At 46.2% G+C, this 16,763-nt stretch overlaps 2 protein-coding genes across 3 annotated transcripts in view; both read right to left on the bottom strand.

Annotated features, from left to right (window-relative positions):
* The window catches only part of LOC147736632 (glutathione S-transferase P 1-like), a 120,802-nt gene that overhangs the window by 58,732 nt on the left and 45,307 nt on the right, over positions 1-16,763 (bottom strand). The window contains exon 2 of one of the 2 annotated variants that reach the window (XM_086953406.1): positions 13,159-13,194. The exons of the other annotated variant lie outside the window; for it this stretch is intronic. Coding sequence (XP_086809532.1) covers positions 13,159-13,194 — 36 coding nt within the window. The remainder of the gene's footprint in view (positions 1-13,158; positions 13,195-16,763) is intronic. 2 annotated transcript variants of the gene reach the window in all.
* LOC147736633 (glutathione S-transferase P 1-like) overlaps positions 1-16,763 on the bottom strand; it is a 496,543-nt gene that overhangs the window by 434,545 nt on the left and 45,235 nt on the right. The gene's annotated exons all lie outside the window — the stretch shown is intronic.

Here is a 16,763-nt window from a genome sequence, read left to right as displayed (position 1 = left end):
TATTTCTTGGGAGTCCACTTGGCCTACTACTTATTATTGGCCACATGCTTGTGGTTTTACCAGGTCGATGGATACAACTCGGTTCTCCTTTTTACCAGCAAGGGGCGGTAGTACTATTGATCTTGTTCCGTTGACAGCTAAGACATGTACTGCTTTTCTGTACGAAGGCCCAAATTCCTTCTTTACCGCAATCTTTTCTCTGACCAGATCCCCAATCTTTGGAATCCAGACAGGTCTTGCTGGGACAGGTGGTTTTTCTTCAGTGGTTGTTTCAACTTTATGTTACTCAGGTTTTTTCTTTTTTCATTTAAATCCTGTAAAACAGCCAAACGATCTTTGATATTGAAGCTTTTTTCTTCTACCACTGAAGTGTGACTATCAAGGTCCAGAATAAGCATTCTAGTTCCGAACAATAGTTCGTATGGAGTGAGACCTTTTAGAGAGTTTCTTGGCAGATTATTAAGACTACGTTGGACACTTGTTAAATGTTTGACCCACCCATCACCCGAACCTAATACCCTCGCCGTTATAGATTGCTTTATGTCCCGGTTTTTTCTTTCCACAACCGCATTTCCCTCAGGATGGAAGGGAGAAGAATACCGCAATGCGATGCCCATACTGTTCATGGCCTCTTTGTAAGCTCGGGAGCTAAACGCAGGACCCTGATCAGAATGTAGCATGCCAATTGCGTATGTGCCGATAAAGACTCGCAAATCTTTTATAACAGTTCTGGCGTCAGCCGAGCGCTGGAGCCTACATTTTTAAGGGAATTCTGTCTTAATTATTATGGGGACGCATTTCTCAGACTGGATTTCTGCGTTATAGATAGCCTGAAGCTTTCTAATAGTGGTATCTGGGTTACAGGCTGGACCGGTTCACAACTGCGATCTCTGTTGCAGTCCTTGCAATTTTTTGCAAAATAGTAGATATCTACGCTCATTCCCGGCCACCAGTACTCCGATTGTAGTTCCATCAGAGATTTCAGGATCTCCTGGTGCCTCAGACCCAACCCCATATGTGCTTCTTGTAGTAAGAAGATTCTCCGGTTCGTGTTTGGAATTACCCTATCCCCCACTCCAGGGATTCGAACAAACGGAACGGAGTTTGCATCAATTATGTATGTATTACTGAGTGGATAGTTGAGAGGTAATGCTGAATAATCGCCTTTCAATGAGGCTTTTACCGCTAGCATGGTTTCCCCATCTATGTGTTTTTCTGAACGCTTTTCAGTGGCTACGGAAGCCGGGTGAACCGCTTCCGTTGTGGCTGTGTTAGCCAATGAATTCCCTGCAACGTGAACGCCATCACGTCGATGACTCAATGCGTGTATCACATGAGTCTTTCGTAGTTCTTTCTGTAAAAGAACTACCTGTTCCCAAAGCCTTTTATGCTTTATTGTGGCACCTGTGTCATCTTTGTAACCATTTTTGATCCAAGTCTGCATGTCACTGTTATAGGATTTGACGCAGAAATACGAATTGCACACTATTAGTGTGGGGAATTCGCGATCAGCATTTTCAAGCGCCATTTTTAAAGTTCTTATTTCAGCTCGCTGAGCTGAACATTTCCTGAGTGATTCCGTTTTGGTAATCATTGGTTTGAATTTACCAGAGCGCCAGCGTCCTTTATCAATCGCGCACGCTGCATCATAGGATTTATTTTCTACATCATAGTGTTGTGCGAATCTGTCCATATAATTTACGCAGGTATATTTTTCTAGAGGCAGAATTTCACCTGGCAGAGGATATTCGCGTTCATATACTAGATCATCTAGTTTTTTCAGTTTTGGGTCAAAATAGTATTTCACGTCTTCTGTAGCAAAAGAAGTTTCCCATTCTATCCATTCTGGATCTAATACTCCTTTAACCAGGTTACGAGGACTTGCTAACGCCTCAAGGGCTGATTCTGCTGAAAAAACAGATATTCTTCTGCCTTGGGCTAGGGCTCTTTCTTTAGCTACAGCAGTTCTAACCGCAGTTAGAATTTTTTCTGTGGAGTTGAATTTCATTTCAGCTTCAGTGTACAAATGTGATTTGTAAGTAGGGGTCCCAGTTTTATGGTATTTATTTTTTTACTATTTCCGTCTGTATTTATCCATATTTATTTTTGGGCCATGTTATCTGTATTTATCCATATTTATTTTGTGTTTTGCGTATAAATGTAGTTGTATAACCGTACATTTCCATATTTATTTAAATGACAGACATCAAAGTCTGACTGCGCGTCTGTCGTGTTTTAGCTATTTAAGTTGCTAAATATTACATAACAGTCCATCCACCTGCAAATATTAGCATTATGCGAAAACTAAGTAGCGTGGCGCACAGCAACTGTTTAGGTTGAGTTTCTTGTGTTGATTTAGGATTTTACAAGTAGTTTTAAGGTGCTCCGGCAAGAGACGTAACCGTCCGTGTACGTCGTAGGTAAGAATTGGTTGTGTGCGTTACATGGGGAGTAAACGCATCCTTGCATATGGGCACACAATGTGGTTCGTCGGATGAAGACAGACTCCACTGTTGCTTTTTAGCAGTTGATTATTTATTCATCAATCTTGCAAAAAGTTGTTTGTTCATTAATTCACAAAATTTCAAAGTTTGTATATCCCATCGCTATGATGGTGTGTAGACAGACATTTCCAAAGAGATACTCCGATGCATTTCGGGCTTGTGTTGCCCTTTGTCAAGGAGTTCTGAAAACAAAAACACGCTTTTACCTTCCGAATTTTAACTGATAAAGCATATACATTTACATTGCGTGAAAGATATACTGGCACTGTCAATCACAGCAAGCAGGTAATGTACCCATTGAATAAACCCATGTGATGGCGTGAGCTAAGTGGAAACACAGTGGGAGTTTAAGGGGATGCAGGAAGTTTGGCGTAGTGCACTTACGTGTCACGGTCGTGTATACGCTTGGCTCTCTGGGGAGACAAGAAATACGTGGTTAAGCGGGATGAATGCCCGACGTTAAACATGGTAACGCTGGTCTCTGTTGGAGCTCCAACTTACTTGGGACTGGATGGGAACAACAGCGGCTGGTCGATTCTCCGATCGAGGGCTGAAGGGTTCATGGAGTGGCGGCGACGGCCGCCGGAATATGACACTACGCGGAGTTTGGTAGTGAACATAAAAAAGGGACTACGCGGAGTTTGGTAGTGAACATAAAAAAAGAACTGGGCGGGTGCGAAAGTGGCGGCCATCTGCAGGTGGAGGGTGGGTAAAGGGTGGGTAACAATGTAACAATGGCAAATGTGTATAATGATGGTATGTAAACAGCAGACACAAAAGTTAAATCGTGAAACACATGTACCACAAAAGGGTATTCATAGAAAGCAGCTCAGTTCTATCCGGTCATTGAGACCGTGCGGCTTCATTGCCTGTAATCTGTATATCCAAGCGTTTACTCCCCATGTAACGCACACAACCAATATTAGCATTATACCATAAATGTTAGTTGACAAATATAGTAATTTAAAGAAATGTAATCCTGTTTTTCAATTTCCCGTACTGTCCATCTGCTCAGCTGTTGGGCTAAATTCAGAAAAGACAGCACATAGAGTCACTGAAAAGAAGCAGATTTTCTGTATTTATCCATTTTTTTAAATATATGCAGACAGAAAACACATTGTTTTCTGTCTGCATTTATCTGTAAATATCCGTAAAAACGGAAAACAGGGAGCCTTATTTGTAAGCTATAGGTACAGTTTCTCCCTCATTAGAGGTCAGGTATGTGAATCCGCATCTTCCTGGGATGACTCGAATTACAAGATTGCGTGTGTTTTCACGTGTTTGCAATTTTGTTTTAGTTAGCATGTCTGTTTGTAGTGATCTCAAAATTTCTGTGTGTTTCTGAGTCCAATCGGTTTGTTTGAAATCTGGTTTTATTAATTCATAGAGAGGTTTAACCCTCTCAGCATAATTTAGAATAAATGTTCTTCCGAAATTCAGGAAACCTAGTAGTGATTGTAAATTCTTCAGCGTTTTTGGTGCTTGGAGTACTGCACATTTTTCTAAGAAATTGTCTGCCAGGCTTTTGCCTTCACTTGATAATTCATATCCTAAAAATAGGACAGTTAGATGGGCAATTCGTGACTTTTTAAAGTTGAATTTGTAACCCTCTGAGGCGAGTCCAAGTATTATGGTGTTCACCCTTTTTAAGTGAGTCTCCAGGTCATCATCTGTAAGATAGATGTCATCGACATAGGATAATGCCTCATCATCAAATATTTCTAGTAACTCTGTTACCCTTGCTGAGAATAATCCTGGGCTATTCTTGAATCCCTGTGGGAGTCGGCAAAATTGTTTTTGTGATCCAAATATTGAGAAAGCGGTCAAATACCTGCTTTCAGGTGCAATGTTTTGACAGAAGAATCCATTAGAGATGTCTAATGTTGTTTTATATTTTTTGCGCACAATGTTATTCATTAGTGCTGCACTCTGTGAGTTTTGTACTGCAAATGTTTTACAACAGGAGTTAAGGTGTCTGTAGTCCAAAACTAGACGATACGAATCATCTGGTTTGGAGACAGGAAACAAAGGATTGTTCATTTGAGAGGGGCATGTTTCGATCACCCCTTGGTATTCAAGTTGATCTAAGATTTCCCTGACTTGTTTTTTAGCTTCTTGTTTAACTGGGTACTGCCTTTGTGCAGCTAACAGAATGTCATAGCCTTTTGAAAGACTTGGCATCTTTTGGCGTGTTTCCCCTGAGATTTTGCTTTCTGACCTCCCGGTTTTGACTCTGTTTGTGCTGGCTTAGTGTTTCTGAGCACTTTTCTCACTGGTGTTCAGTGGTAAAGTGCAAGTGCTCCTGTGAGAAATTTGTGTTGTGGATTGGTGTTTCCATGATTGGCGTGTGATTTATGTGTCAGTCCCTAGTAAAGTGCACTGTGTATCATTGCCTGTAAACCAAATGTTGTTGGTGGACTACAGCACTTGATTTTGCCACCCACCCACACAGCCCATAAATGTAACTCCGGCGTGCCATTGCAGAGCCTGTGTGCAGTCTGGTACTGCCATGTCGACTTGCGAGTGCATCCACTTGCCAGGCCCTAACCTTCCCTTTTCTTACATGTCAGTCACCCCAAAGGTTGGCCCCAGGTACCCCAGTGGGCACGGTGCAGTGTATGTGAAAGGTAGGACATGTCCTGGTGTGTGTGGCATGTCCTGATAGTGAAAAACTAAATTGGCAGTAATTCACTATTGCAAGGCTACGTGTTCCCCATAGGACAGAATGGGGAGTTTGTTTATAATATCTTGTAAACATAACTGGTCCTGGGAACTAGGTAGGAAAATTAAGTTTAGTATGCCTGAACTCAGAATCTAAAGATGCATCTTGTAGTGAAGGTGATTTTTACATTCTGTGTTTTAAAATACCACTTTTAGAAAATAAGTATTTTCTTGCCTAACCATACAGTCTGCCTCTGCTGTGTTTGTTGATTGACTTGACTGTCTGGGTTTTGGATGACGGGGGCTGGGGAGCAGGAGTGGCTCTGGATAGTCTAGGTGGGTCAGGAAAAGCCTGAATAGACCTGGGCTGCATTTAGAGTAGGGGGAGGAGATTTCTTTGCACCTCAAAGGGCCTGGTCTGCCTCTGACAATGCTGTCTCCACCTCCTGCCAGGAAGCCACACCAGAGGAGGCAGAACTGGTTTTGGCTGGGCACAGACACTTTCTGCTTGAGAGATCAAAGGATTTTGGGATATAAATATTGGGCCCAGACCCCTTAACTTCAGAACTCTTTTGGACCAAGAAGACTGCCAAGAAGAAGAGCTGGAGAAGCTGTGAGGAGGAACTACCACTATGCTGAGTGATTTGCTTTGTTGGCCTACAGTGGCTGCTTGGGCAGTGAAAGGACTGGACTGAACTTTCTGCAATCTACTTTTGTGGTTTGAGGTAGAGCTTGCCCCCTGTTCAAGAAGTCTCAGGAACAGCAAAGACTTCAAGCTCTTCTGCTCTCAGCACTGGGACCTGTGTGTTTTGTGCTGCAACAGAAGAAAAGTAACCCAACGACGTCTACGACGCCGCTGCCGACTCCGTGTCCTGAAGGCAACGCAGAGGGCACCACTGCACAGCCGCGACCCTGGTCTCACCAACGACACCTGCTGATGCCGCCACCGAGCCCGAGCCGCTGTTCCCACTGTGACCTGTGGGCACCGCACTCCACACCGCCTCACTACATGATGACACTTGGCTATCCCAGATGACACCATACCATGCCGAAATCGACTCCGCTGCTTGCACCGTAATTCGAGGGCACCGCTCGTAAAGTTACACGACGCACCACTCTCATCCCGCACCACAGTCTTGGCCTACCGACGCCGGTACCATCGACTCCAGTTCGCCAGCCGACGGCAGTGCTTCAGCAACGATGCCACAGCTGCTTGCACTGTGACCTACCAGCACCACGACAGAACCGACCCCACAGATGCAAGAATGGCTAAACTCCATTGACGCTCTTAACTGCAAACTACCTCTAGCTGACTCTGCCAAATCTCTGTGAATTACACTGGATCTTAAACTAACTATGAAAGATCATATAAAGAACAATGCGAAGAGTGCCTTTTACACCCTGAAAATTCTAAACAAAATCAAACCCTACCTACCGCCGAATGATCTCAAATTTGCAACTCAAGCGCTGGTGCTGTTTAGATTAGACTATGGGAATGCCACTCTCACAGGAACTGCAAAATCCACCCTCAATGCAGCACCCCGAATGGTCACAGGAATAAAAAAATATGACAACACCTCCTCATGTTCTGAAAGACCTGAAGGGGCTCCCAATTGAAGCTCGCTGCTCTATTAGAAGGGCCTGGTTAACGCACAAAGCCCTTCGCGCTGGAAAACCAGCTGACTTCGCCTCAAAACTCAAAAAGGTAGGTAAGACAAGAAATCTAAGAAGCTCTAACACCCAACTCCTCCTTCCACCGAAAACCCACAAACAAAAAACCCAGTCACGCTCCTTCTTGAGCAATGCCTCGAAAATCTGGACCTCCATCCCAGTACATACCAGGACTAACTCCTCCTTCCTGAGCTCCAAAAGACAGCTAAAGGATCTCCTCCTAGTCCAAGATCTCAACTAGCACGGTGTCAATCGGCCGCCAAGATGAACTCAACCCCTGATCTCCTTGTACCCCTTCCCGCCTATTTTTCCTCCATCGTGCTCAACCCTACCTTGTCCCTCTTTGATTTACCTGCTCGGGCTACACACATTGGGGCATATTAGCAAGGGCATTATTGCCGCTTTAGCTGGACTTTTTCCCGCTAAAGCGGCGATATTTCTATCGCCCTATTAGCAAGCTGTTGCTAACAGCAGTTAGCAACAGCTTTTAGGCGATAGCTACAGGTTTGGGGCCCACTTTGCATGTCAGCGATATTTATCGTTAATGGCATGCAAAGTGGGCGTACCCAACCTGTTAGCCACTGAAAGCAGTCGCTAACACGGCTATCGCCTATTATTAAGGCAGGCAAAGCGGGGGAAAAAAACGCGCTAAGCGCGATTATCGCCAGAACCTAACGCCTGCTCAGACCATGACTTAACCTGTATATCCAACGGGAGGTGGATATTCAGGTTAAGTCCCCATTAGCGTTAATGCCTGAATGTCGCTGGATTTCCAGCGATATATTTACGCATTGAGCCGCTATCGCCGGATATTTTATTGCATTAGAGATAAACGTTGCTAATAGCATGTTATCTCTGCGATAATATCCGGCGATAGGCAGCGATAATAAAAAATGCGCTAAGTGCATTTAGCGATAAATATTGTTATTTGTTGCTAATGTACCCCATTATTTGTTGAACATGTACTGCTGAAAAATGCTCTGATACCCTCTGGTCTTGCCAGCGCTATAAAAAACATTAAAAAAACACTCCTGCACAACTTGGCAGTAGACCTGGATCCCTCTGAAGCGCCTCTCCCACGTCTTTGTTTTGGAAAGAGAACAGAGCTGTTGTCCTTGTACTTGAAAATATTTTTTGCTAGATGCTTGCTGACATGACAGGAGCTCAAGACCTCAGGGATTTGAGCTCAGCTCTTATGAAGACCTTCCCTATATCAGGCTCCAGATTAGATTTGTTTAAGTTTAATAGAAAACCTCAATTGATGAGGCAATTGGAAACCCTCTCTATGATATTCAGTGCTGTGGTTCTTCATTCAATGCTATGGAATAACCATCTCTTACTACTGTAAGTGCCCACTTGCCCTTCATAAACGCATTCTAAGGGGATCAATACGATGGCGGGCGGACGGACAGAAATCCGTCCGCCATTGCATAGGATTTGGGACGAGGCGGCCTACCCACCATCCGAATTATAATGCAACCACCAGGGTACGTGTCCCTGCCCCAGGAATTAAGGGGGGCCAACTTTGGGCTCCAAATCTATTTCCAACAGATATTTTGCAGCGGGTTGACCGCCACAGAACGACCGGTGGAAGGGATATCAGAATACCTATGGCGATGCCTTGCAGGCACCGCCGCAGTGCAGTGATTAGCAGTTGGTCCGTCGGGCAGTTGAATTTGATCCGCCCGTCTGGACCATGGCAGTGGTTCTTTCCGACTGCCACGCATCCTCCGCCATCATAATATGGCAGGCGCAAAACTGCATTGCGATGCCGGAGGGACCACCATCGACAGCATGTCAGTGGTGGTCCATCTGCCTTCGTAATGATGCCGGAAGGACCACCGTCGACAGCATGTCAGTGGCGGTCCATCCGCCATCGTAATGAGGCCCTACGTGTTCTGGTTGGTATTGGCCCCACCATGCCCGCTTGGTAGGCATAGTTTTTGGTTTGGGTTTTGTGGCAGCTGAGGTCAGAATTATTCACCCAGAGTAACCAAGCCACTTACGGCTCAACATAGAAAGAGCCAATCAGCTTGTTGTTTAACTTGCACCAATTTCCTCCAAAACAATTATCCCACCTTCTGTTCCATGAATGGAGGATGATGTATCAAGGGTCTCGGATTTGCATACAGCTTCCACATCTTCAACCATAACAACCTTTGGCTGCAACAGATCCCCAGCTGCTGTTGGCGACGACAACTGATCAAATCTCGTGTTCAACAAGAACTTCACTAGGAGGTCCATCTTTCCCTAAAGCGCTGCGGGATCCTCCCCTTGCGGAAGACAATTAAACAAGTATTGGAGGTCCTTCAATACAGTCTGCACAGCATAAGCTGCATTTGAGCTTGTTTTCAGAACAAAATTAGATGCTACATAGTGTTGTTTAAGGATTAAGGGTGGTTTCCACTTTCTTGTGATAAGGATCAGACAGGAGTGCTTCTTCTGATTCATGAGAGGATGACGATGCCAGGTTGGACACATCTTAGTTGACCTTTAGAATCTGCAAACAGAAAGTAAGCATCTAAATTCTCCTAACAATGGGCCATATGTAACAAGCAAATTAGCATTCCGAAAGGCCGAAATTCTGCGAATTTCGGCCTTTGCGAATGCTAATTTGCTAAATGGAATGTATGAAACATTTTCGCAGCAAAATAAGGAATCGCAAAATTTGCCATTCCTTATTTTGCGATTGCACTTAAGGAATCGCAAATTTAGCGATTCCTTAAATGCAATGTATCAAATAAAAATTAATACAAAAATGCCCATAAGGAATCGCAAATTACCACCAACTTCTAGTTGGTGGTAAATTGCGAATTCTTTTGAAAAAGCAATTTATTTAAAATCAAAAGGTGGCATATGACGCTCATACATGCCCTTAGGGCATGTATGTGCCCCATATGCCCACACATGTCATTTTCAGGGGTGCAGCAGGGTGTTCTTGTGACACCCCTGCACACTTGAAAATATTCCTAAATTGCGATTAGCAAATTGCTAATCGCAAATTTCCCCTTCATTCCTATGGGCCTCCTGGCCCATAGAAATGAATGGGAAATTAGCGATTAGCAATTTGCTAATCGCAATTTAGGAATGTTAAGGAATCGCTAAAAAGAAGCGATTTCCTACAAACATACCATTTTGCGATTTCTAAATAGCGATTCCTTAAAAATCGCTATTTAGAAATCGCAAATTGGCATGATGATACATATGGCCCAATATCCTTTCCCAAGAAATCTAGGAAAACTTTAATTACCAAGAGCCATATATACAAAGCTTTTTTAGGGGTCACAAACAGCCCCATTGTGACTGCAAAAAAAGCAATTTTTACGTACAAATGCCCAATTTTCAATTCAGTAACCTGTTACCGAATCGCAAATTGGGTTAGCAATTCAGTATTATTAAGGGGCTTGTTTAGGGCGTCCCTTCCCAATAGCGACTTGCTGTATGTGTAAATGTTTTGCCACCGAAATGCGGTCGCAAAATATTCAGTTACGTATCATATGGCCTGATGTAGGTAACCAAATACCGGTCGGTATCGGCCGAAAATACCGAATTTCGTCCGTTACCGACAGGTATTTGGATATTGAGATGTAGGGGTCAAAAAATGTTCCGAATCGGTAAATTTACAGAATCGGTAAATTTACCGAATCGGTACATTTACCGAATCGGTAAATTTACCGAATCGGAAAATTTACTGATTCGGAACATTTACCGATTCGGTAAATAAGAAATGGAAAAAATTACTATTGAGATGTAGGTAACCTCTAAAATACCGAATTTGCATGAAATTCGGTATTTAAGAGTCTGTATTTACCATGCATTCAAAGCAGGTGGTAACCAGGTTCAGGCTATAAAAAAGGCCCCAAAATGCAAGACTTTGACCAGAATGGCAGCATTCTACGTCATAGCGAGGCGGCCACGGCTACAGGCAGAAGGAGAGAGGGTCTGGAGAAGGGAGGAGCAGGTCTACAGGCAGAGGATCACCCTATTCCAACTAACTGAGGCAGAGATCCTACAAAGGTACAGGCTACACCCCCAAACCATCCTGGACTTGATCAGGTACCTGCACCCACTTTTGGAGCACCCAACCCCAAAGGCGCACGCCATCACACCCCATGTGCAAGTGCTGTGCAGCCTACACCTGCTTGCCTCTGGGAGTTACCAGAGTGTGATTGCAGCGGGAGGTGGGGTATCCTAGAGCTGCCTGTCCCCTTTCTTTAGGAAGTTCCTAGAGGCCATGATGCAGAGAATGCATCATTACATCAGCTTCCCTGAAACGCACGCAGAACTACTCAGGACCAAGACAGACTTCTATCAAATAGCACATTTCCCCAACATCATCGGCTGTATTGATGGCACCCACATCCGAATTTGCCCACCTGCTGCCACGGAGTACATTTACAGGAACAGACAGTCCACCCACACAATAAATGTACAGGTAATCTGCGATGCAAACTACATTATCACGGACATAGTGGCAAGTTTCCAGGAAGTACCCACGACTCCTACATCTTTCATAACAGTGGGATCTACACACACCTGACAGCAGGGGAATTTGGCGAAGGATACCTGCTAGGTAAAACACTGTGACACACCTTGATAGATATTGCAGATGTATGTGTATGTGTGCATGTGAGTAATGTCTTTCTAATGTTCAAATAGGGGATAGTGCATATGCCGTCCGCTCCTTCATCCTGACACCCTACCTCAACCCTTCAACCCCCAGCCAGAGGCGATACAACAGGGCACACAAATCAACCAGGAACATTGTGGAGCGCACCTTTGGCCTCTTGAAAAGCAGGTTCCGCTGCCTCCACAAAAGTGGAGGGGCACGGCAGTATACACCTATAACCTGCTGTGAGATGATTGCCACTTGTGCAATGTTGCACAACCTTGCGACTAAGTAGAGCACAGAGGTGGAATTGAGCGACTATGAGGACCATGATGATGAACATGCCCTGCCTGAACCCAACACAGCAGGAGTTGCGACACCAACAGATGGCAGACACAGACGGGCAGAGATCACATGCAACTACTTTTAAGTAAGTGAAGAGACACAGACAGGTGGAGTATGCACCCAATGTAGTTTAATATTTGGCACTACGCAAGTACTCAAAGGCACAAATGTGCAACACAAATGTCATCCATGTATTAATGGTAGTCCTGGGTCACTTCCCCATTAACTGAAAAAGTCATTTCCGCCCACGCCTACCAGTGCCAGATGTAAGTGGCTTGCTTTCTTCACTGTGCGTTTGGGCTGTTGGCTCACCATGGCGCCTGCTGCTCCTCCGTGTCTCCACAACAAGGGGGCTTGTCATGCTTCTCCTACTGGTGCTTTCCTCACTTTCTGGGACGTCCAGGGCAGCAGTTTGTGCTGTCTGTACATTTATCGTCATCTCTACAGCACCGTTCAAACTAGCAATGCCCCATGACACCTCATTGCTGTTGTGGGTGAGTCCCTCTTGCATGTTAATGCATCGTCTGCATAGCAGGGAAGTGGCTGTGGCCAGGCGGTTTATGGCTTTACTTTGCTGCTGCGCACGCTGCCTCTCCTTGCGCCTTGCTAACATGTCCTGGTCCAGTTTGCTGCACAGGAGCTGTACTGATTGTGTCATGTCCCGCATCCCTGCAGCCATCTCCTTGTTAACATCGACCAGTTCTCTGATGCCCTTCCCTATATCTTCCACATTTGCGTTCAGGTTCCTCATCTGGCGTTGCACAGACTGGATGGCCTTCTCCTGCATCCTTTGGATTTTTACCAAGCTTCCCTCAAGATTAAAAGGTCAAAGTTGACCAGGACATGGCTGTAGCTCTGCTCCCAGGAAAGAGCGACTGGGCCACGATAGAGCTGTAATTTTACAATCCGGCTATAAAGGGCAGATAGTGTCATAAATACAGGTTTACTCAATGACCAGACCATAGTGAGTAGAGAGTATAATGGTTCGAGTTCTTCGAAATGACCAAGGAGGGGAGAACATTTCCTAGATTTAGTTCTTTCTAAACTATGATAACAGAGGACTGACTATGTCAATACAGACTACAGAGAGCACATAGTGGCAAACCTGTACTTCTATTCTTAGGCAACAGAGGGCAGCACAAACCAAATATAGTTACAGGTCTCCTCCTTGGCCCTCGCGAAAACACAATAACATAGTGTAGTACTAAAGTGGTCATGCTGAGCAAACCACAACATGGATGGAGTGTACTGCTTCTCAGTAGCAGCAGGGCCCTTCCCTGGCATAGAAGATAGAGGGTACAACATGGCAAGGCTGCAGCACTACTCCTTTCTCTGTGTGACTGAAAGGGGAAACAATAGTTGTCTTACCACGGAGGTTGAAGTAGGTGATGGTGTACTGTGCCACTGCAAGAAGGAAAACAGAGAATCAGAGTGTGTAACGTACACATAAAAAAAAAATTATCATAAATTAGTTCCCTAGCAATCTAATTCTTCCATCAGTAGTTCACAATCTCTCATTCATCCATACCAATATATATGCTGCCCGTAAACCAAGGTATTGCTTTACTTTTTTTTTTACTTTATCCAGTTTTTTATCCTTTCATTTCTGTTTATACAACTTATTGAAAATACATTAGGCACGGTACACATTTCATGCTACTTTTTATTCTTTAGACACTTTATAGGTCAAAAATGCAAGAAGTACCAATTCTATGTTTTCTTAAAAACATCTAGTACCATATTCATTCATCCACATGTACGTTATACAAACTTCATTGGCTCCGTAGTTCACATATGTCTTGGAAAATCACATCAAATTGTATAATTTCTGTACATTCTTTATTTTTCTTCACTTGGTTCTTCCACTCAGAGGGAACACATATATTCCACGCTATTTTCTTAAATGTTCTTTATACATCTATTAATCCAATTCCTATGTCCGTTATCTTCTTTTTTGCAGCTTTTATATCAAACCTATGCGTGTTTCGGCGCTCAAACACAAACGCCGCCTTCTTCAGGATTGTCACAAAACCTCTTTGTACTTCTTAGAACCTCACAGGTAGTTCATCCAATCAACTAGATTGCATCACCATATACACATGAACTTTAAACAACTTTGTGAAGGGGAATGGATTCCAACCAAACTCCTCTGATTAGTCATCCAAAATGGAGGATAATTTGAATATCCAGAAATGGTCTCACTGTTCTTGGAGTCTGAATCCTCCATTGAATATCTTTGCAATGTTTTATAATTGCTCTTCGGATCTTTAGTTCCCAATTGCATTTCCCAAGCACCTCGCAAACGGCACCATAAACAAACTCAGCACAAAAGATATGCTGGCAGCAATTAACAGGACCAACATTGGCAAAGGGTACACCTTGAAGGCCGTCTTCACGGGGGCAGCACTGCCCAAGGGTACACCTTGGAGGCCAGTCTTCACAGGGGCAGAACTGCCTAGGGCAAACCCAGAAGGCCAGTCTTCACAGGCGCAGCACTGCCCAAGGGTACACCTAGGAGGCCAGTCTTCACGGGGGCAGCACTGCCCAAGGGTACACCCAGGAGGCCTGTCTTCACAGGGGCAGCACTGCCCAAGGGTACACCTAGGAGGCCAGTCTTCACGGGGGCAGCACTGCCCAAGGGTACACCCAGGAGGCCTGTCTTCACAGGGGCAGCACTGCCCAAGGGTACACCTAGGAGGCCAGTCTTCACGGGGGCAGCACTGCCCAAGGGTACACCTAGGAGGCCAGTCTTCACAGGGGCAGCACTGCCCAAGGGTACACCCTGAAGGCCAGTCTTCTGCCCAAGGGTACACCCTGAAGGCCAGTCTTCTGCCCAAGGGTACGCCCTGAAGGCCAGTCCTCACAGGGGCAGCACTGCCAAGGGTACGCCCCGAAGGCCAGTCCTCACAGGGGCAGCACTGCCAAGGGTACGCCCTGAAGGCCAGTTTTTTCATGGGGCAGCACTGCCAAGGGTATGCCCTGAAGGCCAGTCTTCAGAGGGGCAGCACTGCCAAGGGTATGCCCTGAAGGCCAGTCCTCACAGGGGCAGCACTGCCAAGTGTACGCCCTGAAGGCCAGTCCTCACAGGGGCAGCACTGCCAAGGATACGCCCTGAAGGCCAGTCCTCACAGGGGCAGCACTGCAAAGGGTACGTCCTGAAGGCCAGTCTTCACCAGGGCAGCTCTGCCAAGGGTACGACCTGAAGGCCAGTCTTCACAGGGGTAGCACTGCCCAAGGGCACACCCAGAAGGCCGGTCTTCACAGGGGCAGCACTGCAAAGGGTACGCCCTGAAGGCCAGTCTTCACAGGGGCAGCACTGCCCAAGGGCACACCCAGAAGGCCAGTCTTCACAGGGGCAGTGGCACACCCAGAAGGCCAGTCTTTACAGGGGCAGCACTGCCCAAGAGGACACCCTGAAGGCCAGTCTTCACAGGGGCAGCACTGCCCAAGGGTACACCCCGAAGGCCAGTCTTCACTGGGGCAGCACTGCCCAAGGGCACACCCAGAAGTCCAGTCTTCACAGGGGCAGCACTGCCCAAGAGCACACCCTGAAGGCCAGTCTTCACAGGGGCAGCACTGCCAAAGGGCACACTCAGAAGGCCAGTCTTTTCATGGTGCAGCACTGCCCAAGGGCAAACCCAGAAGGCCAGTCTTCACAGGGGCAGCAATGCCCAAGGTTACACCCTGAAGGCCAGTCTTCACAGGGGCAACACTGCCCAAGGGTACACCCTGAAGGCCAGTCTTCACAGGGGCAGCGCTGCCCAAGGGCACGCCGAGAAGGCCAGTCCTCACAGGTGCAGCACTGCCCAAGAGCACACCCTGAAGGCCAGTCTTCACAGGGGCAGCACTGCCCAAGGGTACACCCTGAATGAATTAATGAATTGGTGATTTATATAGCGCAACTAAGCCCAAAGGCATCAAGGCGCTAGAAGATTTTGCAGAAGTTTGTGCTGAGGGAAGAGTGGATAGGCTATACATAGGCTTTCAGGAAGAGCCAGGTCTAAAGTGCTTTGCGAAAGAGCGCAAGAGAGGCAAGTCCCTTGAGGTCATCTGGAAGTGAACTCCACAATTTGGGTGCAAGGGAGCAGAAAGCCCTTCCTCCCCATCTGGCCTTAGAGACTCGGCGACGGGAAGCAGTTTTTTTTTGGTGGAGCGGAGAGTCCTCCCAGGAGCATAGTAAGACACAAGGGACTGGATGTCTTCAGGTCCCGATCCATGCAAGGCACAGTGCGTGAGACAAAGGACCTTGAAGTTGATCCTGGCCTGCATGGGGAGCCAATGCAGATCCTTCCTAATGGAGGAGCCCGAGGAAAACTTAGGGGCCTCTGCAACAAACCGGGCGGCTGCGTTCTGCACTACCTGCAAGCGCTGGATCAAACCTTTATTAGAGCCTAGATACAGCGCATTGCAGTAGTCCAGCCTGGATGATATAAGAGCCACTGCCACTTGTTTCCGAGCTTTGAAAGAAAGATAGTGGGTGTTCTTTCTCAAGATCCTTAAGGCTCCGCAGCAGGTTGACACCGTCCTATTGACTTGTTAGTCAAAAGAAAGGGTCGTGTCCAGGATAACACCCAGGTTGCGGGCCGATGATAAGGGCATGGGGCAGGCACCGAGAGCAGAGGGCCACCAGTCCAATGACCAGATATCCTGCCTACTTCCGAAGAGAAGGACCTCAGATTTCGCTCCATTCAGCTTGAGGAAATTCCTAACCATCCAGCCTGCGACAGCCTCCAAACAGTTCCTAAAGTTTTGGGCCGTAGCATCGACTGACTGTGAAAGGGAGACCATGATCTGAGTATCGTCGGCATAGGAAAGAACTTCCAGCCCAAACGACCTCACAAGCCTGGCGAGTGGGGTCACGTAGATGTTAAAGAGCGTGGGGCTCAAGGATGAGCCCTGGGGGACCCCACACTGCGCAGGCTTGACGGGGGAGAGGAAGTCACCAAGTTTGACCCTTTGAACCCGCTGATCGA

The sequence above is a fragment of the Lissotriton vulgaris genome, chromosome 1_2 (assembly GCF_964263255.1).
Source record: "Lissotriton vulgaris chromosome 1_2, aLisVul1.2, whole genome shotgun sequence".
Taxonomy (NCBI): Eukaryota; Metazoa; Chordata; class Amphibia; order Caudata; family Salamandridae; genus Lissotriton; species Lissotriton vulgaris.
This window is presented reverse-complemented; position numbering and strand designations above follow the sequence as displayed.